Raw genomic sequence first — 20,899 nt, forward strand, 5'->3', positions numbered from 1 at the left:
AACACGGGGGTGTGTGATATGGACCTAACACGGGTGTGGGATATGGGCTAACACGGGGGGGGGTGATATGGACCCTAACACGGGGATGTGTGATACGGACCCTAACACCGGGGGGGGGGGGTGATTGGGCGGTAACAGTGGGGTGGGTGATATGGACGGTAACACGGGGGTGGGTGATATGGACGGTAACACGGGGGGGTGTGTGATATGGACGGTAACACGGTGTGTGTGTGATATGGACGTAACACGGGGGTGTGTGATATGGACGGTAACACGGGGGTGTGTGTGATATGGACGGTAACACGGGTGTGTGTGATCTGGACGGTAACACGGGTGTGTGTGATATGGACGGTAACACGGGTGTGTGTGATCTGGACGGTAACACGGGCATGTGTGATATTGGACGGTAAACACGGGGGTGGGTGATATGGGCGGTAACACGGGGGTGGGTGATATGGACTAACACGGAGGTGTGTGATATGGACTAACGCAGGGGTGGGTGATATGGACTGTAACATGTGGGTGGTATGGTATGGACTCTAACGCAGGGGTGAGTGATATGGACGGTAACACGGGGGGTGTGTGATATGGGCGGTAACACGGGGGTGGGTGATATGGACTAACACGGAGGTGTGTGATATGGACTGTAAACGCAGGGGGTGGGTGATATGGACTGTAACATGTGGGTGGTATGGTATGGACTGTAACGCAGGGGTGGGTGATATGGACGGTAACACGGGGGTTGTGTTGATATGGACGGTAACACAGGGGTGGGTGATATGGACGGTAACACGGGGATGTGTGATCTGGACGGTAACACGGGTGTGTGTGATATGGACGGTAACACGGGGATGTGTGATCTGGACGGTAACACGGGGATGTGTGATATGGACGGTAAACACGGGCGTGTGTGATATGGACGGTAACACGGGCGTGTGTGATATGGACTGGTAACACGGGGGTGGGTGATATGGACGGTAACCACGGGGGTGGGTGATATGGGCGGTAACACGGGGTTGGTGATATGGACTAACACTGAGGTGTGTGATATGGACTGTAACGCAGGGGTGGGTGATATGGACTGTAACATGTGGGTGGTATGGCATGGACTGTAACGCAGGGGTGAGTGATATGGACTGTAACACAGGGGAGGGTGATATGGACTGTAACACAGGAGTGGGTAATATGGATTAATGTGGCGGGGGGTGATATGGACTGTGACATGTGCGGGGTGATATGCACTGTGACATGTGGGTGGTGTGCTATGGGACTGTAACGTGGTGGTGTGATATGGACTGTAAATGTGGGTGGTGTGATATGGACTCACAATCTGGGGGTGTGTGATATGGACTGTAAACATGTGGGGTGTGTGCTGTGGTCTGTAACGGGGGGGTTGATATGGGACTGTAACGGGGGGTTGATATGGACTGTACGGGGGTTGATATGGACTGTAACGGTGGGGGTTGATATGGACTGTAACGGGGGGGTTGATATGGACTGTAATGGGGGTTGATATGGACTGTAACGGGGTGATATGGACTGTAAGGGGGTAGGGGGTTGTTATGGACTGTAACGGGGTGGGACATGGATTGTAACAGTGTGGGTGATATGGGCTTTAACATGGGGGTGATATGGACTGTAACACGGTGGAGTGATTTGAACTATCATTTGGGGGTGAGATATGGACCAACGGGGGATATGATATGGACTGTAATGAGATGGTGTGATATGGACTGTAACATGGGGAGGGTGTGATACAGACTGTAAGAGGGGTGTGTGGTACGGACTAAAGTGAGGGGAGTGATATATGCGTGAGATTCAGGCTACAACACAAGTGCAGTGGGTGTAGGTTTTAATAAAATCCTGACAAAAGGAGCAGATTCCATCAGCTTCCACACCATCCCGATAGTCACAGGACACAACGCCGATGGAGTTGGTGACTAACCCCAGTGATCAATCTCAATCTCTGAGTCCTAACTGGACCCACCCGTGCTGGAGAGATTTGGGAAGCAGAGCTCCACATTCACCGGTTCCTGCCCTCCGCCTGTTACCCCACACTCTGGCTGGAATTCTCCAGCTGTAACACCTCTGGACCTCTGGACACGCTGACGGTGCAGCCCCCACCCCCGGCTTTTCCCCCCAGGGGCAGGGGCCCACTCACTGTGCAAATACCCGTTGACAAGTGTTGGGGCCCGCAAGATCCCGCCGCGGTCCAATGGCGGCACTCGGGCCACCACTGTGAATCACGGTCCGTGGATGCCCAGTCCATCCCCTCCCCGTCCCCCTCGCCATCTCCTCCCCCTACCCCATCTCCTCCCCTTCCCATCTACCTCCCCTCCCCTCCCCTTCCCCATCTCCTCCCCTCCCCTCCCCTTCCCCATCTCCTCCCCTCCCCTCTTCCCCATCTCCTCCCCATCCCCTCTCCTCCCCATCCCCTCTCCTCCCCTCCCCCATCTCCTCCCCTCCCCCATCTCCTCCCCTCCCCTTCCCCATCTCCTCCCCTCCCTTCCCCATCCCCTCCCCTCCCTCCCCCATCTCCTCCCCTCCCCTTCCCCATCTCCTCCGCCCTCCCCTTCCCATCTCCTCCCCTCCCCTTCCCCATCTCCTCCCCTCCCCTTCCCTCATCTCCTCCCCTTCCCCATCTCCTCCCCTCCCCATCTCCTCCCCTTCCCCATCTCCTCCCCTCCCCTCCCCTTCCCCATCTCCTCCCCTCCCCTCCCCTTCCCCATCTCCTCCCCTCCCTCCCCTCTCCCCATCTCCTCCCCTCCCCTCTCCCCATCTCCTCCCCACCCCATCCCCTCTCCTCCCCTCCTCATCTCCTCCCCTCCCTCATCTCCTCCCTCCCCTTCCCATCTCCTCCCCCCCCCATCTTCCTCCCCTCCCCGATCTCCTCCCCACCCCCATCTCCTCCCCTCCCCCATCTCCTCCCCTCACCCATCTCCTCCCCTCCCCATCTCCTCCCCTCCCCCATCTCCTCCCCTCCCCCATCTCCTCCCCTCCCCCATCTCCTCCCCTCCCCATCTCCTCCCCTCCCCCATCTCCTCCCCTCCCCATCCTCCTCCCCTCCCCATCCCCTCTCCTCCCCTCCCCATCCCCTCTCCTCCCCTCCCCATCCCCTCTCCTCCCCATCCCCTCTCCTCCCTCCCCATCTCCTCCCCTCCCCATCCCTCCCCTTCCCATCTCCTCCCCTCCCCTTCCCCATCTCCTCCCTCCCCTTCCCCATCTCCTCCCCATCCATCCCCATCTCCTCCATCCCATCTCCTTCCCCTCACCCATCCCCATCTCCTCCCCTCTCCTCCCCTCTCCCCCATCTCCTCCCATCTCCTCCCCTCCCCAATCTCCCTCCCCTCCCCATCTCCTCCCCTCCCCATCTCCTCCCCTCCCCCATCTCCTCCCCTCCCCCATCTCCTCCCTCCCCATCTCCTCCCCTCCCCATCTCCTCCCCTCCCCATATCCTCCCCTCCCCATCTCCTCCCTCCCCATCTCCTCCCCTCCCCATCTCCTCCCCTCCCCATCTCCTCCCCTCCCCATCTCCTCCCCTCCCCATCTCCTCCCTCCCCATCTCCTCCCCTCCCCATATCCTCCCCTCCCATCTCCTCCCTCCCCATCTCCTCCCCTCCCCATCTCCTCCCCTCCCCATCTCCTCCCATCTCCTCCCCTCACCCATCTCCTCCCCTCCCCATCTCCTCCCTCCCCATCTCCTCCCCATCTCCATCTCCTCCCCTCTCCATCTCCTCCCCATCTCCATCCCTCCCCATCTCCATCTCCTCCCCTCCCCATCTCCTCCCCTCCCCATCTCCTCCCCTCCCCATCTCCTCCCCTCCCCATCTCCTCCCCTCCCCATCTCCTCCCTCCCCATCTCCCTCCCCTCCCACTCCCCATCTCCTCCCCTCCCCATCTCCTCCCCTCCCCATCTCCTCCCCTCCCCATCTCTCCCCTCCCCATCTCCTCCCTCCCCTCTCGTCCCCTCCCATCTCCTCCCCTCCCCATCTCCTTCCTCCCCTCTATCTTTCCTCCCCTCTCTTTTCCTCCCCTCTCTTTTCCTCCCCTCTCTTTTCCTCCCTCTCATTACCACTTCAAATTAGTATTTTCCATCGACAGCCCCTTAGTGTGCAGGGGATGTGTGGGTTATGTGTGGTTGCGGAGTTGGAGGGATAGGAGATGGGCTGAATGGCCTCCTTCTGCACTATAGGGATTCTGTACTAAAGGCTTTGGTAAGCATTTGACCTGAGGATATTCTGGCACTTAATCAGAATTAATGACACCATGCTACAGGAGACTGATCAAGCAGGACATAAGAACATAAGAACTAGGAGCAGGAGTCGGCCATCTGGCCCCTCGAGCCTGCTCCACCATTCAATGAGATCATGGCTGATCTTTTGTGGACTCAGCTCCACTTTCCAGCCCGAACACCATAACCCTTAATCCCTTTATTCTTCAAAAAACTATCTATCTTTATCTTAAAAACATTTAATGAAGGAGCCTCTACTGCTTCACTGGGCAAGGAATTCCATAGATTCACAACCCTTTGGGTGAAGAAGTTCCTCCTAAACTCAGTCCTAAATCTACTTCCCCTTATTTTGAGGCTATGCCCCCTAGTTCTGCTTTCACCCGCCAGTGGAAACAACCTGCCCGCATCTATCCTATCTATTCCCTTCATAATTTTATATGTTTCTATAAGATCCCCCCTCATCCTTCTAAATTTCAACGAGTACAGTCCCAGTCTACTCAACCTCTCCTCGTAATCCAACCCCTTCAGCTCTGGGATTAACCTAGTGAATCTCCTCTGCACACCCTCCAGTGCCAGTACGCCCTTTCTCAAGTAAGGAGACCAAAACTGAACACAATACTCCAGGTGTGGCCTCACTAACACCTTATACAATTGCAGCAGAACCTCCCTAGTCTTAAACTCCATCCCTCTAGCAATGAAGGACAAAATTCCATTTGCCTTCTTAATCACCCGTTGCACCTGTAAACAAACTTTTTGCGACTCATGCACTAGCACACCCAGGTCTCTCTGCACAGCAGCATGTTTTAATATTTTATCATTTAAATAATAATCCCTTTTGCTGTTATTCCTACCAAAATGGAAAACCTCACATTTGTCAACATTGTATTCCATCTGCCAGACCCTAGCCCATTCACTTAGCATATCCAAATCCCTCTGCAGACTTCCAGTATCCTCTGCACTTTTTGCTTTACCACTTATCTTAGTGTCGTCTGCAAACTTGGACACATTGCCCTTGGTCCCCAACTCCAAATCATCTATGTAAATTGTGAACAGTTGTGGGCCCAACACTGATCCCTGAGGGGCACCACTAGTTACTGATTGCCAACCAGAGAAACACCCATTAATCCCCACTCTTTGCTTTCTATTAATTAACCAATGCTCTATCCCTGCTACTACTTTCCCCTTAATGCCATGCATCTTTATCTTATGCAGCAACCTTTTGTGTGGCACCTTGTCAAAGGCTTTCTGGAAATCCAGATATACCACATCCATTGGTTCCCCGTTATCTACCGCACTGGTAATGTCCTCAAAAAATTCCACTAAATTAGTTAGGCACGACCTGCCCTTTATGAACCCATGCTGCGTCTGCCCAATGGGACAATTTCCATCCAGATGCCTCGCTATTTCTTCCTTGATGATAGATTCCAGCATCTTCCCTACTACTGAAGTTAAGCTCACTGGCCTATAGTTACCCCGCTTTCTGCCTACCTCCTTTTTTTAAACAGTGGTGTCACGTTTGCTAATTTCCAATCTGCCGGAACCACCCCAGAGTCTAGTGAATTTTGGTAAATTATCACTAGTGCATTTGCAATTTCCCTAGCCATCTCTTTTAGCACTCTGGGATGCATTCCATCAGGGCCAGGAGACTTGTCTACCTTTAGCCCCATTAGCTTGCCCATCACTACCTCCTTGGCGATAACAATCCTCTCAAGGTCCTTACCTGTCATAGCCCCATTTCCATCAGTCACTGTGTCTTCCACTGTGAAGACCGACCCAAAAAACCTGTTCAGTTCCTCAGCCATTTCCTCATCTCCCATTATTAAATCTCCCTTCTCATCCTCTAACGGACCAATATTTACCTTAGCCACTCTTTTTTGTTTTATGTATTTGTAGAAACTTTTACTATCTGTTTTTATATTCTGAGCAAGTATAATCTCATAATCTATCTTACCCTTCTTTATAGCATTTTTAGTAGCTTTCTGTTGCCCCCTAAAGATTTCCCAGTCCTCTCGTCTCCCACTAATCTTTGCCACTTTGTATGCTTTTTCCTTCAATTTGATACTCTCCCTTATTGCCTTAGATAACCACGGTCGATTTTCCCTCTTTCTACCGTCCTTCCTTTTTGTTGGTATAAACCTTTGCTGAGCACTGTGAAAAATCGTTTGGAAGGTTCTCCACTGTTCCTCAACTGTTTCACCATAAAGGTGGGGGGCACAAAGGAATATAATAACAGTAGTAGGGGACAGAGTAGTCAGGGATTAGCACAGCTCTCTGCGGTTGAGAGCAGGAGTCCAGAGGGCTGTGTTGTCTGCCTGGTGCCGTGGTTCGGGGCATCTGTTCCAGATTGGAGAGGAACACGCAGTGGAGGGGGTTGGTCCAGTAGACGTGATCCATGTGGATATTGTTGCTCCCTTTGGTTGGCTCTGAATATGGCGGTCAAAATGGTCGCCTTCCTTAATCCTAATTACATTTGCTCTAGAGTCGGCAGGTATCTTTCGATACCGCCACACGGTTCAAACCGAATACTGATCAAAGACCCGATACACCAGTTAGTTAGTTCAAAGTCAATGCTTATTTATTTACACACACAGTTAAATATAATCATGCACAAAACTCTACAGACTAAACTATCACTACTGCTAAACCCTATACTTAGCTTCGGGCGCCCACTCAGTCAGAGGAACAATGGCCGTTGTTCGGTTCTGAGGCTGCTGGGGTCGAACTGGTGAAGGGGAACAGCTAAGGTCGTCCGTCTGGTAGCGAGCGTTGACCTTGGACTTACTTGCTTCGGGTGCAGCTGGTGGACGGGTCTTTCCGCTGTGAGAGCCGGGTCCAAGAGAACGATTCTCTCTTGGGGGCTCCTTCTTGTACCCAAAGGGGCTTCGCGCACTTTTGGGCGGGCCTTGAACCTGGCCCCAATCAATTGGGTCGTTTCTTGATCATTCATATTGATCTCGTCCAATAAAGGGGTGGGTGCCCTGATGGCTGGGCGGGTGGCCGTTGGCCTGCTTTGTTTCGGTCTCCTCTGGCGCCGGGGTGTCTGCCTTAGTATCGGTTACTCAAATGTTACTCTTTTGTCCCTGGAGATGGGCCGTTAGTATGCGAATGGGCCTACAGTTTTGGTCTTGTCTGGGAGCTGCAGCTCCAATATACAGACAAGCTCTGAACCTGCTTGTTTTCTCAGCATTGTCCATTTTCCCTGCAATCTTTGCAAAGTGTCCATTTTGTAATCGGGAAGTGGCCGTCCCAGATGGCTACAATACCAACAACAAAGCTGGAGCCAGGAACGAGGTTCTGCTCAGAGAGTGTGAAGAATGAAGCACTAAATTAAAAAGCAGAACCTCAAAAAGGTCTGGATTATTACCTGAGCCAGGTGCAAATTGACACAGGGTAAATAAAATTCGAGAGATGAATGCGTGGCTCAGAGACCGCTGTGAGAGAAGTGGGTGCTGGTTCGTGGATACTGGGGAAAGTGGAGGCTGTATTGCTGGGATGGGCTGCACCTGGACTGTGGGACCTGTGTTCTACCGAGATATGAGGGTTTTAAACTAAATCGTGGGGGCAAGGGATCAAATTTTGGAAGATAGAGTAAATCAGAGTAGAGACAAGGCAGGAGCGAGTGATATTAATATGGGAAATGATAGACCGTGATAGGAAGGGGCAAATTGCAGGAAAATGAGCAGGTAAGGCTCGAGGTAACAAAAATAATAAAAGGACAAAACTAAATGCTCTATATCTGAATGCAAGTAGCGTTTGAAACAAAATAGATGAACTGTTAGTGCAAATAGAGATAAATGAGATCGAATGGCCTATCCTGAGAAATGGATGAAGGATGACCGAGATTGGGACCTGAGTATTGAAGGGTACATGACATTTAGGGAAGACTGGAAGTGAGGAAAAGGTGGCGGGGTGGCGCTGTTAATTAATAATGGTATTAAGCACAATAGATAAAGACGATCTAAGTTCAGGACACCAGGATGTAAAGGAGGTTTGTGTCGGGATGAGAAATGATAAAGACATGAAGTGTGAGTGGTGTATATACCGCCGAATAGTAACCACATGGTCGGGCGGGATATAAAGGAAGAGAGAATGGAGGCTTCTCAGAAAAGTACGGTGATAATCTTGGGGAGGATTTCAATCTACGTGTAGACTGGAAAAATCAGATGGGCAAAAGTAGTTTGGATGAGAATTCATCGACTGGTTTGGATTGGATTTATTTATTGTCACGTGTACCGAGGTACAGTGAAAAGCATTTTTCTGCGAGCAGCTCAACAGATCATTAAATACATGGGAAGAAAAGGGAATAAAAGAAAATACATAATAGGGCAACACAACAAATACAATGTAACTACATAAGCACCGGCATCGGATGAAGCATACAGGGTGTAGTGTTAATGAGGTCAGTCCATAAGAGGGTCATTTAGGAGTCTGGTGACAGTGGGGATAATTTCTTAGAACAGCACGTTCTGGAACTAACCAGAGAGCAGGCTTTACTAGACCTGGTATTGTGCAATGAGATTAATTAACTACTTCATAGTGAAGGCGTCCTTTGGTAACAGTGATCATAATATGATTGAATTTTACATTCAATTTGAGGGAGAGAAGAGTGGGTCTAAGTCTAGTATTTTAAACTTTGAACTGGTAAATTAGATTAAGGGATAGATCCATTGAGATGCAGTGGTAGATATTTAAGGGGATATTTCGACATACTCAGATTAGGTACATTCCAACGAGAAAAAGTATTTCCAAGGGGAGGACCCACCATCCGTGATTAACTAAAAAAAAGTTAAAGATAGTATCAAAGGTAGCTTACAATTTACCCCTTAAACAATTCTACTCAATACAGTAAATACCATGCCCTTAATTTCTGCCACTATTCCCAATTAAACACCAGGAAAGGAAAAAAACATGCAAATCCCTCCCACACCCCGGTGGCACAGAGTAATATTTGCTTTCCCAAACAGATTTGGCTCCCGTTAGAACCCTTGCAGATTCTGGCGGGACGTCTTACAAACAGTTGTTTCAGCTGCTTTGTTTCAGCTTCCCCCTTGCCCTCCGACAAGTCCGCTCTGCTTTAAATGCCATTCATCTTTTTTTTTTTTTTTTAGCTTTCCTACTGTGAGAGCGAAAGACTTTACTTGTGGACTCGGTGTTAACCAGATCGGAACTCGACTCAAAAGCTTTCTCAAAATGTCTGAATACCTTGGCGCCACCCAGCAATGACATCATCTCCCCAAGCTGAAAAAGCACCGACTCCCCAGGGAGTCAAACAGCAGTGCACTAGCCCAGGCTTTCTGCTCTGGTCAATTTCACCTCTGGCTGCTAAAAGCTTTCTGATCTTGCAAAGCAAGATTATTTTTTTAAAAACCAACATGACCACCGCAGTCCAACACACTGTAACCCAGGCTTTTAACCCTTAAATTGCCGAGTTTATAATCCAGTTTATCCAAAATCCTTCATTCGTCACATGAGGGGAATTGGATACAAAATTATGGAGGTTATGCTTCAGTTGTACAGGGCACTGGTGAAAGCACACCTGGGGTATGGTGGACATTATCGGTCTCCTTATTTAAGGAAGGGTGTAAGTGCATAGGAAGCAGATCAGAGAAGGTTTACCAGACTGATATCAGGAATGGGTGGGTGGTCTTATGAGGAAAGGTTGAAGAGGTTGGGTTTGTATCCATTAGAGTTTGGAAGAGTGAGAGGCGACTTGATGGAAACCTTTCAGATCCTGAGGGGTGTTGACAGGGTGTGTGTGGAGAGGATGTTTCCTCTTTTTTGGGAGAACCTAGAACCGGTGGGGGTCGCTGTGAGGCCACCCATTTAAGACAGATGAGGAGAAATCTTTTCATAGCATATCATAGAATTTACAGTGCAGAAGGAGGCCATTCGGCCCATCGAGTCTGCACCGGCTCTTGGAAAGAGCACCCTACCCAAGGTCAACACCTCCACCCTATCCCCATAACCCAGTAACCCCACCCAACACTAAGGGCAATTTTGGACACTAAGGGCAATTTAGCATGGCCAATCCACCTAACCCGCGCATCTTTGGACTGTGGGAGGAAACCGGAGCACCCGGAGGAAACCCACGCACACACGGGGAGGATGTGCAGACTCCGCACAGGCAGTGACCCAAGCCGGGAATCGAACCTGGGACCCTGGAGCTGTGAAGCAATTGTGCTAACCACAATGCTACCGTGCTGCCCCAATTTTTCTCCGAGATTTGTGAGTCTTTGGAATTGTCTTCCCCAGAAGGCAGGGGAAGTAGAATCTTTGAATATTTTTAAGGCAGAGCTGGGTAGATTCTTGATTAACAAGGAGGTGAAAGGTTATCGGCAGGACTGTGGGTTTGAGGTTCCAATCTGATCAGCCATGACCCCATTGAATGGCAGAGCAGAATCGAGGAGCCGGGTGGCCTCTTCCTCATTCGTATGTTTGTGTGTATTGCCAAACAATCTGACATGGAAGATTAATCAGGTCCTGTGTGATTATCGTAGGGATTGTATTTTTGTCTATTCAAATGTTTCAGAGGAGATGGGCTGATCCTATTTCACTGCTCGGGAACATTTGAAATCCTAAGGAAAACGAGGATTGCCAGATCTCCGGGCAGCGCTGAGGGAGTGCTGCTCTGTCAAAGGCGCCTTCTTTTCGAGGAGGCATTGAAACGCCGCTCGCCACCGCTCTCTGGTGGGCGTGACAGATCCACGGCGTTGTGCGAACTCTCTGACCAAGAGCCAAACGGACTGGAAACGTCAACTCTTATTTTCTCTCCTTACCGATGCTGCCCGACCTGCTGGGTTTTCCCAGCATCCTTGGCCCTTGCTTCAGATTCCAGCATCCGCTGTAATTTTGCTTTGGTTAACACGCAGGCTTGGCAAACACTTAGGAAGACAAATAGCATGTTGGCCGTTGATGTACCCCTGTGATATGGGCGGAGTAAATTGGTCCTGCATTCTCTGGTCTGAGAATCTAAAACACGGGGGCACGGGTGCCGATTATTTAGGATTAAGATGAGGAGCAATGACTTCATTGAAGGGTTTGTGAATCTTTGGAATTCTCCACTCCAGAGGATTGTTGTTGCTCCGTCGTTGAGTATATTTAAGGCTGGGGACAGACAGAGTTTTGGTGTCTCTGGGAATTCAGGGATATTGGGAGCGGGTGGGAAAATGGAGTTGAAGACGCAGACCAGCCCTGATCGTATTGAATGGCGGAGCAGGCTCGATGGGCCGAATGGTCCCACTCCGGCTCCTATTTCTTGTGCTGCTGTGAATTTCGACCCAGTGTGTGTTATTTTTAATTCCTAGTTCAGCACATGGACCCTAACGGAACGCAGCTGGAACCGGACCTATCACAGCAAGACACCCCGTGCCTGATTGTGGAAGATTCCCAGGCGGAGAGCGTGCTGTCGGACGATGACCCTGAGCAGAGTTACCGACACCTGCAAGCCAGGTGTCTGTCGAACCTGCAGCCCCGTACGGAGAGTCCCGTCTTGGTGAGTGTTCCCGGGCCCTTCCCCTTCGGAAATCCTTCCAGTGTTGCGCCAGCAGGTGGCTTCTGCTATTTGAAGATGGTGCATTTGTTTATTTCTGAATTTGCTTCCCTTCCCCGCCCCGCCCATTCCTGTTTCACCGCACCCGGGTGAATGTCCGGCATTAGTCAAGTGATCCTTCTCTGAACTCCCAAGGAAAAACTGGGATTGTTCTCCTTCCAGCGGAGAAGGCTATGTTCCGAACCGTGAAAGGTTCTCATGCAGTAAATCAGGATAAACTGTTTCCAGTGGGTTGGTAACTATAGAATGCAGAGTGAAGATTATTGGGAAAAGAGGAGGGGTGCACATTCTTCAGACAGTTTGAGGTATTGTGATCTAGAATGTTCTGCCCGAAAGGCCGGTGAGTGTTCAAGAAGGAAACGTGAACGTGGGCAGGGTAATGAGGGTGGGCTGTGAAACTAATTGGATCACTCTTTCGAAGAGCTGGCACAAAATCGATGGGCTGAATGGCCTCCTGTGCAGTATTTTCCTGAGAATTCCTCTGGTATTTTCCTGTTACCAACCATGACGGTGTATTGATGCCTGGATGTCAAATCATTGCATTTTCGTCACTCCGAAGTACATTACATCCAACGGGGACACGTTCTCCCTGTGTCTGCGTGGGTTTCCTCCGGGTGCTCCGGTTTCCTCCCACAGTCCAAAGATGTGCAGGTTAGGTGGATTGGCCATGCTAAATTGCCCTTAGTGTCCAAAACATCTTAAGTGGGGGTTACTGGGTTACGGGGATAGGGTAGATACGTGGGCTTCAGTAGGGTGCTCTTTGTAAGGGCCGGTGCAGACTCGATGGGCCGAATGGCCTCCTTCTGCACTGCAAATTCTATGATAATTATTTTTGAAGCAAAGATTGGCCGGTAGCCAGGTCGTAGCCGTGGAGAGCGAGCAAACCAAGCTTGGCAGTTAACTGTTGATCATCGGTTAGCCTGGTGCATTCCCCCTGGCTACACCTCGACCAATCTGAACCCACTTGCCAAACACTCAGCACCCTCTTCTCACTCAATATAAATTATTGTTCACTTTTTATTTGGTATTCTTGCCAATTGTCCTGATGGGTTGCAAGGTGAAAAGCTTCGACAACATGTGTCTTTTTTCAGCGCTACTCATTCCCGCTTGTTAAATTCTGCTAAAGTGTTTCGCTCTCAGAACAGCAGTGACTAGACTTCCTGTGAACTCTTTGTACACAAAATCCTTGGGGGCATTTCTGGGTGAGGTGATCAAACGCTATGTAAATGCAAGTTGTCTATTTCCTTTGAATATCTTTTCTACAATAGAGAAACGGGCCTAACTAGTCTATGTCATTGTGTGCGACACTTGGCCTTCCTCTCCCTCTGCATCTCACGCTGTTAGTATAATCTTCAATCCCTACTTCCCTTGTGTGTTTATGTAACTTCCCCCTTAAATGTTCCTGTGCTCTTAATCGCAATCACTCCCTGTGAGAGAGGGTTCTGCGTTCCCGCCGCTCTCTGGGTAAAGCTATTTCTCCTGAATTCCCGAACGGATTTATTATTGCTTGTTTATTGCTGAAGCGAGTATTCTCTGGGAGTCGGTGTCAGACAGCATGTGGATTTGATGTGAATTTGTGTCAATGCCTCAGACTCACGGGCGCCCCTGTGTTGTCCGTTCCAGGAGCTGACCGCTTGCCCACAGGCTGCCAAGACGTCAGTAGGAGATGACGAGGAGCCCACTGACTGGCAGGCAATGTCCCACAAAGGTGAGGACCCATGGAACTCGGGTTAAAATGTCTCCGGTAAGCTGGCCGGAGCCAGATTTGTGCGCACAGGTTCTTGTGGGATTCCTCGATGAACAACCACTCTCGCCTCTCGATTCATGAGGTTACAGGTTCGCGAAACTCGAGCAAAACAAAATCTAAGATGACCCTCCCAAGGGCAGGGAGTGCAGCAGTGTTGGGACGGGTCTTAGGCCCCAGGTGCCCCCCAAGAGGGATGAAAAAGATCTGGGGAAGAGCCAGTCGGTGTCCCCCAGTGTCCTGGCCAACATTCATCCCTCAATTCAACATCAGGAAAAGATGATCTAGCTATTGCTGCATTGCTGTTAGTGGGAGCTATGCACAAATTGGCTGGTGCGTTTTCTACAACTGTGGGCGCACTTCAAAAAGTATATTGGCTGTGAGGTGCTGTGGGACCTCCTGAGGATGTTAAAGGTGCTATATAAATGCAAGGTTTATGAAAAAAAGAACATCCACATTTCTAGTGTGTTACTGAGGTTCGGGCAACATTGTGAGTCTTTGACGCACTGTGACAAGGGGAGGTTGCTAACATGGAGAGAGTGGGGTTTTGAACGGGAGAAGGATGGATTAGAGTTATTGTTATAAAGGCGACATGCTAGGAACTGCAGAGGTTTGCTTTAGAACATAGAACATAGAACATTACAGCGCAGTACAGGCCCTTCGGCCCTCGATGTTGTGCCGACCCATGAAACCACTCTAAAGCCCATCTACACTATTCCCTTATCGTCCATATGTCTATCCAATGACCATTTAAATGCCCTTAATGTTGGCGAGTCCACTACTGTTGCAGGCAGGGTATTCCACGCCCTTACTACTCTGAGTAAAGAACCTACCTCTGACATCTGTCCTATATCTTTCTCTCCTCAATTTAAAGCTATGTCCCCTCGTGCTGGACATCACCATCCGAGGAAAAAGGCTCTCACTGTCCACCCTATCTAATCCCCTGATCATCTTGTATGCCTCAATTAAGTCACCTGTTAACCTTCTTCTCTCTAATAACGAAAACAGCCTCAAGTCCCTCAGCCTTCCCTCATAAGATCTTCTCTCTCTCCTTACCAGGCAACATTCTGGTATATCTCCTCTGCACCCTTTCCAATGCTTCCACATCCTTCCTATAATGCGGCGACCAGAATTGCACGCAATACTCCAAATGCGGCCGCACCAGAGTTTTGTACAGCTGCAACATGACCTCATGGCTCCGAAACTCAATCCCTCTACTAATAAAAGCTAACACACCGTACGCCTTCTTAACAACCCTCTCAACCTGGGTGGCAACTTTCAGGGATCTATGTACATGGACACCGAGATCTCTCTGCTCATCCACACTGCCAAGAATCTTACCATTAGCCCAGTACTCAGTCTTCCTGTTATTCCTTCCAAAATGAATCACCTCACACTTTTCTGCATTAAACTCCATTTGCCACCTCTCAGCTCAGATCTGCAGCTTATCTATGTCCCTCTGTAACTTGTAACATCCTTCCGCACTGTCCACAACTCCACCGACTTTAGTGTCATCTGCAAATTTACTCACCCATCCTTCTACGCCCTCCTCCAGGTCATTTATAAAAATGACAAACCGCAGTGGCCCCAAAACAGATCCTTGTGGTACACCACTAGTAACTGGACTCCAGTCTGAACATTTCCCATCAACCACCACCCTTTGTCTTCCAGCTAGCCAATTTCTGATCCAAACTGCTACATCACTCTGAATCCCATGCCTCCGTATTATCTGCTATAGCCTACCGTGGGGAACCTTATCAAACGCTTTACTGAAATCCATATACACCACATCAACTGCTTTACCCTCATCCACCTGTTTGGTCAACTTCTCAAAGAACTCAATAAGGTTTGTGAGGCACGACCTACCCGTCACAAAACCGGTTTTGATTGGCACTGGGCGGTGTCTATGTATAGAAACCATTAGAAACTGGTGGATGAGGGGCAAAAATAATTTTAAAAGCCTGTTGGAATGTTTGGCCTTGAATCCGTGGGGGCTGGATTGCAAAGAGCTGGAGACTAAGGGCGGCACGGTAGCACAGTGGTTAGCATTGTTGCTTCAAAGCTCCAGGGTCCCAGGTTCAGTTCCCGGCTTGGGTCACTGTCTGTGGGAAGTCTGCACGTTCTCCCCGTGTCTGCGTGGGGTTGCTCCGGTTTGCTCCCACAGTCCAAAGACGTGCAGGTTAGGTCGATTGGCCATGCTGAATTGCCCTTAGTGTCCAAAGAGGTTGCTGGGTTACGGGTATGGGGCGGAGTTCTGGGCTTAAATGGGGGTGCTCTTTCCAAGGGCCTGTGCAGGCTCGATGGGCTGAATGGCCTCCTTCTGCACTGTAAATTCTATGTAATCTATGTTATTACAGCTCGGGGGGGCATGGGGGCGCAGTGGTTAGCACTCACGGCGGCGAGGACCCGGGTTTGCTCCCGTCCCCGGGTCACTGTCCGTGTGGAGTTTGCACATTCTCCCCGTGTCTGCGTGGGTCTCACCCCCGCAACCCAAAGATGTGCGGGTTAGGCGCATTGGGCACACCAAATTGCCCCTTAATTGGAAAAATTAAAAGGTAAGAAGCTATAACAGCTCTAGTTAGACCCCAATGGCGTTGCGTTCTAGGTATTTGGCTCAGGGAGGAGATGATCTCTGGATTGACCAGAATTATTCTGGGGCTTAAAGGGTTAAATTATTAGGGCAGGTCGTGTCAGTTTATATTCTCTGAAGTTTAGAAGATTAAAGGATGATCTAATTGAGCTATTTAAGATCATTAAGTGATTTGCTGGTCCGATAGGGTTGGTACAGGGAGACAGAATTTCTTCTGGGGTGGTCAGGGGAAGGGTCTTGGGTCCAGGGTAAGGAGCCAGAACGTTAAGATGAGAGAGAGCCAGGCCGCTCGGCGGTGATGTTAGGTAGGAAACCACTTTGTCACACAGGGAACTCTGCTGAGGCCAGCGGATCCGATTTCAATCCTGGAACCGAGGTGGGTAGATGGGGTTAATTGCAGATCAGCACTGCTGGAATTGAATCGCAGAACCGGCTCGAGAGGGCCCGAGTGGCCTCCTCGTGCTCCCGAAATATCAACTTTCAAAAATCATTGTGTGATTTGCCAACTCCCGGATTGGCTGAAGATATTTTAGTCGCAGAAGTGGGGGAGATGATTGGGTCGTGGCAGCGTCACCAGACCAGTGACCCAGAGGCTCAGGCCATTGCTCTGGGGACTAGGGTTCAAATCCCACCATGGCCGCTGGTGGAATCTAAAATTCAATAAAGTCTGGAATGTAAATCTAGTCTCCGCAAAGGCGACCATGGAACTGTCGTCGATTGTCGTAAAAACCCATCTGGGTCACTATTGTCCTTTAGGGGAAGGAAATCTGCCGTCCTTACCCGGTCTGGCCTACACGTGACTCCAGACCCACAGCGATGTGGTTGAAGGAGGTGCCAGACCTGCTGTGTGGGCCCGGATTACTCCTCAAAACACATTAATTAAGCAAATCCGCAGGGTGGCAATAAAGAACTGTTGGTGGGTGTGGTGTGCGGTGATCAATATTAGCACAAGTTTCATTTGCTCGGGGTAAAATCAAACCCAGTCACCGTAACACAGCAGTCAACATGGCAGATGTGCTGAAACGGGGCAGCACGGTGGCGCAGTGGGTTAGCCCTGCTGCCTCACGGCACCGGGGTCCCAGGTTCGATCCCGGCTCTGGGTCTCTGTCCGTGTGGAGTTTGCACATTCTCCCCGTGTCTGCGTGGGTTTCACCCCACAACCCAAAGATGTGCGGGCGAGGTGGATTGGCCACGCTAAATTGCCCCTTAATTGGAAAAAATGAATTGGGAACTCTAAATTTATTTAAAAAAAGATACGCTCAGACGTTGCGTCAGAGGAACTCGCCACCCATGACTAATCTTTCAACTCTGCTGGTAACCAGGTTCCTCATTGGTAGTTCCGGGTGCCATGGAAACGGCGGAGGGTCAGAGGTCGGATGAGCAGCCCATTCCCTCGACGGAAGGTCTACCTCGGCCCAGTGGTCAAACCAGGCAAGTGGCTTCGACACCGGACAGTGGCTGTAAAGGAAGGCCTTGGGTCCAGTTACCTGGTGGAGTTCACCTGTGTCAGGAGGAAAGGGGGGAAACCACAGTTCTGTGTCTGTTCGCTGTTATTGAGTTGATCGATCGACAGGGGGATGGATTGAGGCGCCTGCAGCGGATCTCGTTCTTGCCTCCGAGTCAGAAGGTGGCGGGTTCCAGTCCCGCTCGAGCACAAACAATCCATGATGTGGAGATGCCGCCGTTGGACTGGGGTGAGCACAGTAAGAAGTCTTACAACACCCGGTTAAAGTCCAACAGGTTTGTTTCGATGTCACTAGCTTTCGGAGCGCTGCTCCTTCCTCAGGTGAATGAAGAGGTTGGTTCCAGAGACACATATATAGACAAATTTAAAGATGCAAGATGACACTTTGAATGCGAATCTTTGCAGGTAATTAAGCCTTTACAAGTACCTGTACAGGTTTATAGGACTTGTAAAGACTTAATTACCTGCAAAGATTTGCATTCAAAGTATCGTCTTTGTCTGTATATATGTTCCTGGAACCTACCTCTTCATTCACCTGAGGAAGGAGCAGTGCTCCGAAAGCTAGTGATTCGCAACCAACCTGTTGGACTTTAACCTGGTGTTGTAAGACTTACTGTACAAACCATCCAGGCTGACACTCCCAGTGCCGAGGAAGCACGGCAGTGTTTGGAGGGGGTGTCCTTCGGTTCAGATGCTACATGGAGGCCTTGCCTGTTCTCTCGGGTGGCTATGTAAAATCCGATGACTCTACTTTGCAGAAGAGCTGGGAAGTTCTCCCCAGTTCCCTGGCCAAATTTTACACCTTAACCAACATCACCAAAATAAATGACCTGGCCATTTAAAAAAAAAAAAAAATCTATTTTGTTTCCTGGAATGCGGACGTCGCTGGTTAGGCTAGCATCTATTGCCCACCCCTCACTCTCCTGGCTTCTTAATCTCGAGCGACAGAATGGAGTTCTCCAGCACAGGCTGGCGAGGACATTCCTTGCAAACCGGGTTGTGTTGTAAGCGGTGTCGACCACACATGACAAAATGATGGGTGGGTCCCTACCGTCCGAGTGCCTCCGTGTGGAAGGGAAGACTGGACGACCGGTTTTCAAAGGAGGCGGTGCTATTAATTTATTTCTTCTTAACCCCAGCAGAGCCCCCAACACGCACGACAGCCCACGGCCCGGAGAAGGAAAAGGCGGAGACGTCGCAGATTCCACGACCAACTCGATTGGTGCTGGAGGTAGGATTGGGTCTGTTGACAAGACGGCAGGACCAATCCCGGGCCTGTGTTTATTGTTGCTCTTTGGGCCCTGTGTGAGGATTCTGTGCCGGTTGGGATGGGGGACGTCAGTGTTCGAGAATGGAATGCGTTCAGCTTCCAGCTTCCTCCCAGTGTCAGTGTCGAGTATCCTTTAGATTGGCTCACGCACAGGTTGGACGCGGAGGGAAGCTCCCTCTCCTGTGGCCTGACTCCGGAGTTGGCTGATTACCTCTCCTGCTGCAAGGTTGCTTCAGCTGGCCTAGCTTGGACTACATCCCGTTGCTGCCTGCTGAGAGTGCGTAGATGTCCGGTAAGGTGGTGTTCAGCTGTGATGCCACTGCAGTCAAATAGCTGGCCGACCAAATGGACACAGAGTGTCTTGATGAGTTGGCACGTTCAGTGGACTGGCTGTGATTGTTTTATTTATTTATTTATTGTTGCTAACTTTTGGTTGGTTCAATTGGCTCTGTTTTATAACCTTTGTTCTAGAGTCGCCAGGTATCTTTATGATACCACCACGAGGTTCAAGTTCAAGTAATGATCAATAACTCAATACACCAATTAGTAAGATTCAAATGAAAGCACATTTATTATACACAGTAAATCACTACTCATGCATAAACTCTACTTTCTAAGCTATTTCTATAACTAACAGGCCTATACTTAGCTTCGGAACTGGCCCACCAGGTCAGGGGAAAAAATGGCCTTTCGTTCGGATTCTGAAACTGCGGGATTCAAAGATGGTATGGACTGGTAGCTAGGAGCGCCTATCTCGTAGCGAGCGTTGACTTAAGACTTATGTTCTTGGAGGCAGCTGGACAGGTCATTCTCGGGTTGCTTCGCGTTGCTGAGTGACCCTGTCAAGAAGGACGATTTGAACTTGGGGGCTTTACTTTATAGTCCCCAGGGGCTTCCCGCCTTTCGGGGCGGACCCCGTACCTGGTTCCAAGTGATTGGACTTCGTTCCAATTGCTTGGTTCGATTTCTCCAATACTGGAGCTGTTCCCTGATCGATGGGCGGTCTTTAGGTGTCCGTTAACCTCTTTTGTGTTGGCTCCTGCTGGCGCCGGGGAGTCTGGCTTGGCCTTGTTTACCTTAAATGTTTTGATTGTTCCCGGGGATCGCTCATTAGTATGTAGATGGCCGCTACATTATTATGCCGATGGTTGCTGGTATCGATGCTGTCTGGGTTTCTGCAGAGTCTTAATACACAGTAAACTTGCACCTGCTGGTTTTTGCCTGTGTTGGCTGAATTTCCCTTCAGCCTTTGCTGTTCTCCATTTTAAGTCGGGAATTGGCCAACCCAGGTGGCTACATTATTTTTCCCAATTAAGGGGCAACTTAACGTGGCCAATCCGCCTACCCTGCACGTCTTTGGGTTGTGGGGGTGAAGCCCACACAGACACGGGGAGAATCCTGGTTGTGATGTTAATGACGAAACTCTGATCTGGAAAATTATTACTTCATGTTAAGTTGTACGAAATTAAAGTTATAATAGGTTTAAATAACGTGAATTCTCAGATATATTGATGCAGCCCAAAATCTTGGAATCACTTAAAAAGCATTAGGTTGCAGAAGTGTGAACCATCTACAAGATGCACTGCAGTAACTCACCAAGGCTCCTTAGACAGCACCTTCCAAACCCACAAACTCTACCGTCTCGAAGGACAAGAGCAGCCGATACCTGGGAACCCCACCACCTGGAGGTTCCTATCCAGGTTGCTCACCACCCTGACTGAGAACATAGAACATACAGTGCAGAAGGAGGCCATTCGGCCCATCGGGAGTGCACCGACCCACCCAAACCCTCACTTCCACCCTATCCCCGTAACCAGATAACCCCTCCGAACCTTTTTGGTCACTAAGGGCAATTTATCATGGCCAATCCACCTAACCTGCACATCTTTGGACTGTGGGAGGAAACCGGAGCACCCGGAGGAAACCCACGCACACACAGGGAGAACGTGCAGACTCCGCACAGACAGTGACCCAAGCCGGAATCGAACCTGGGACCCTGGCGCAGTGAAGCCACAGTGCTATCCACTGTGTTACCGTGCTGCCCATGGAA

The 20,899-nt window shown here is 50.1% G+C and overlaps 1 protein-coding gene across 1 annotated transcript in view; it reads left to right on the forward strand.

Moving 5' to 3' along the window:
- tp53bp1 (tumor protein p53 binding protein, 1) overlaps positions 1–20,899 on the forward strand; it is a 294,166-nt gene that overhangs the window by 24,878 nt on the left and 248,389 nt on the right. The window contains 4 exon segments of the mRNA XM_072492591.1: positions 11,536–11,723; positions 13,404–13,488; positions 17,437–17,545; positions 18,719–18,810. Coding sequence (XP_072348692.1) covers positions 11,544–11,723; positions 13,404–13,488; positions 17,437–17,545; positions 18,719–18,810 — 466 coding nt within the window. The 5' untranslated portion in view covers positions 11,536–11,543.

Source organism: Scyliorhinus torazame, chromosome 30 (genome assembly GCF_047496885.1).
Source record: "Scyliorhinus torazame isolate Kashiwa2021f chromosome 30, sScyTor2.1, whole genome shotgun sequence".
NCBI classification, from domain to species: Eukaryota; Metazoa; Chordata; class Chondrichthyes; order Carcharhiniformes; family Scyliorhinidae; genus Scyliorhinus; species Scyliorhinus torazame.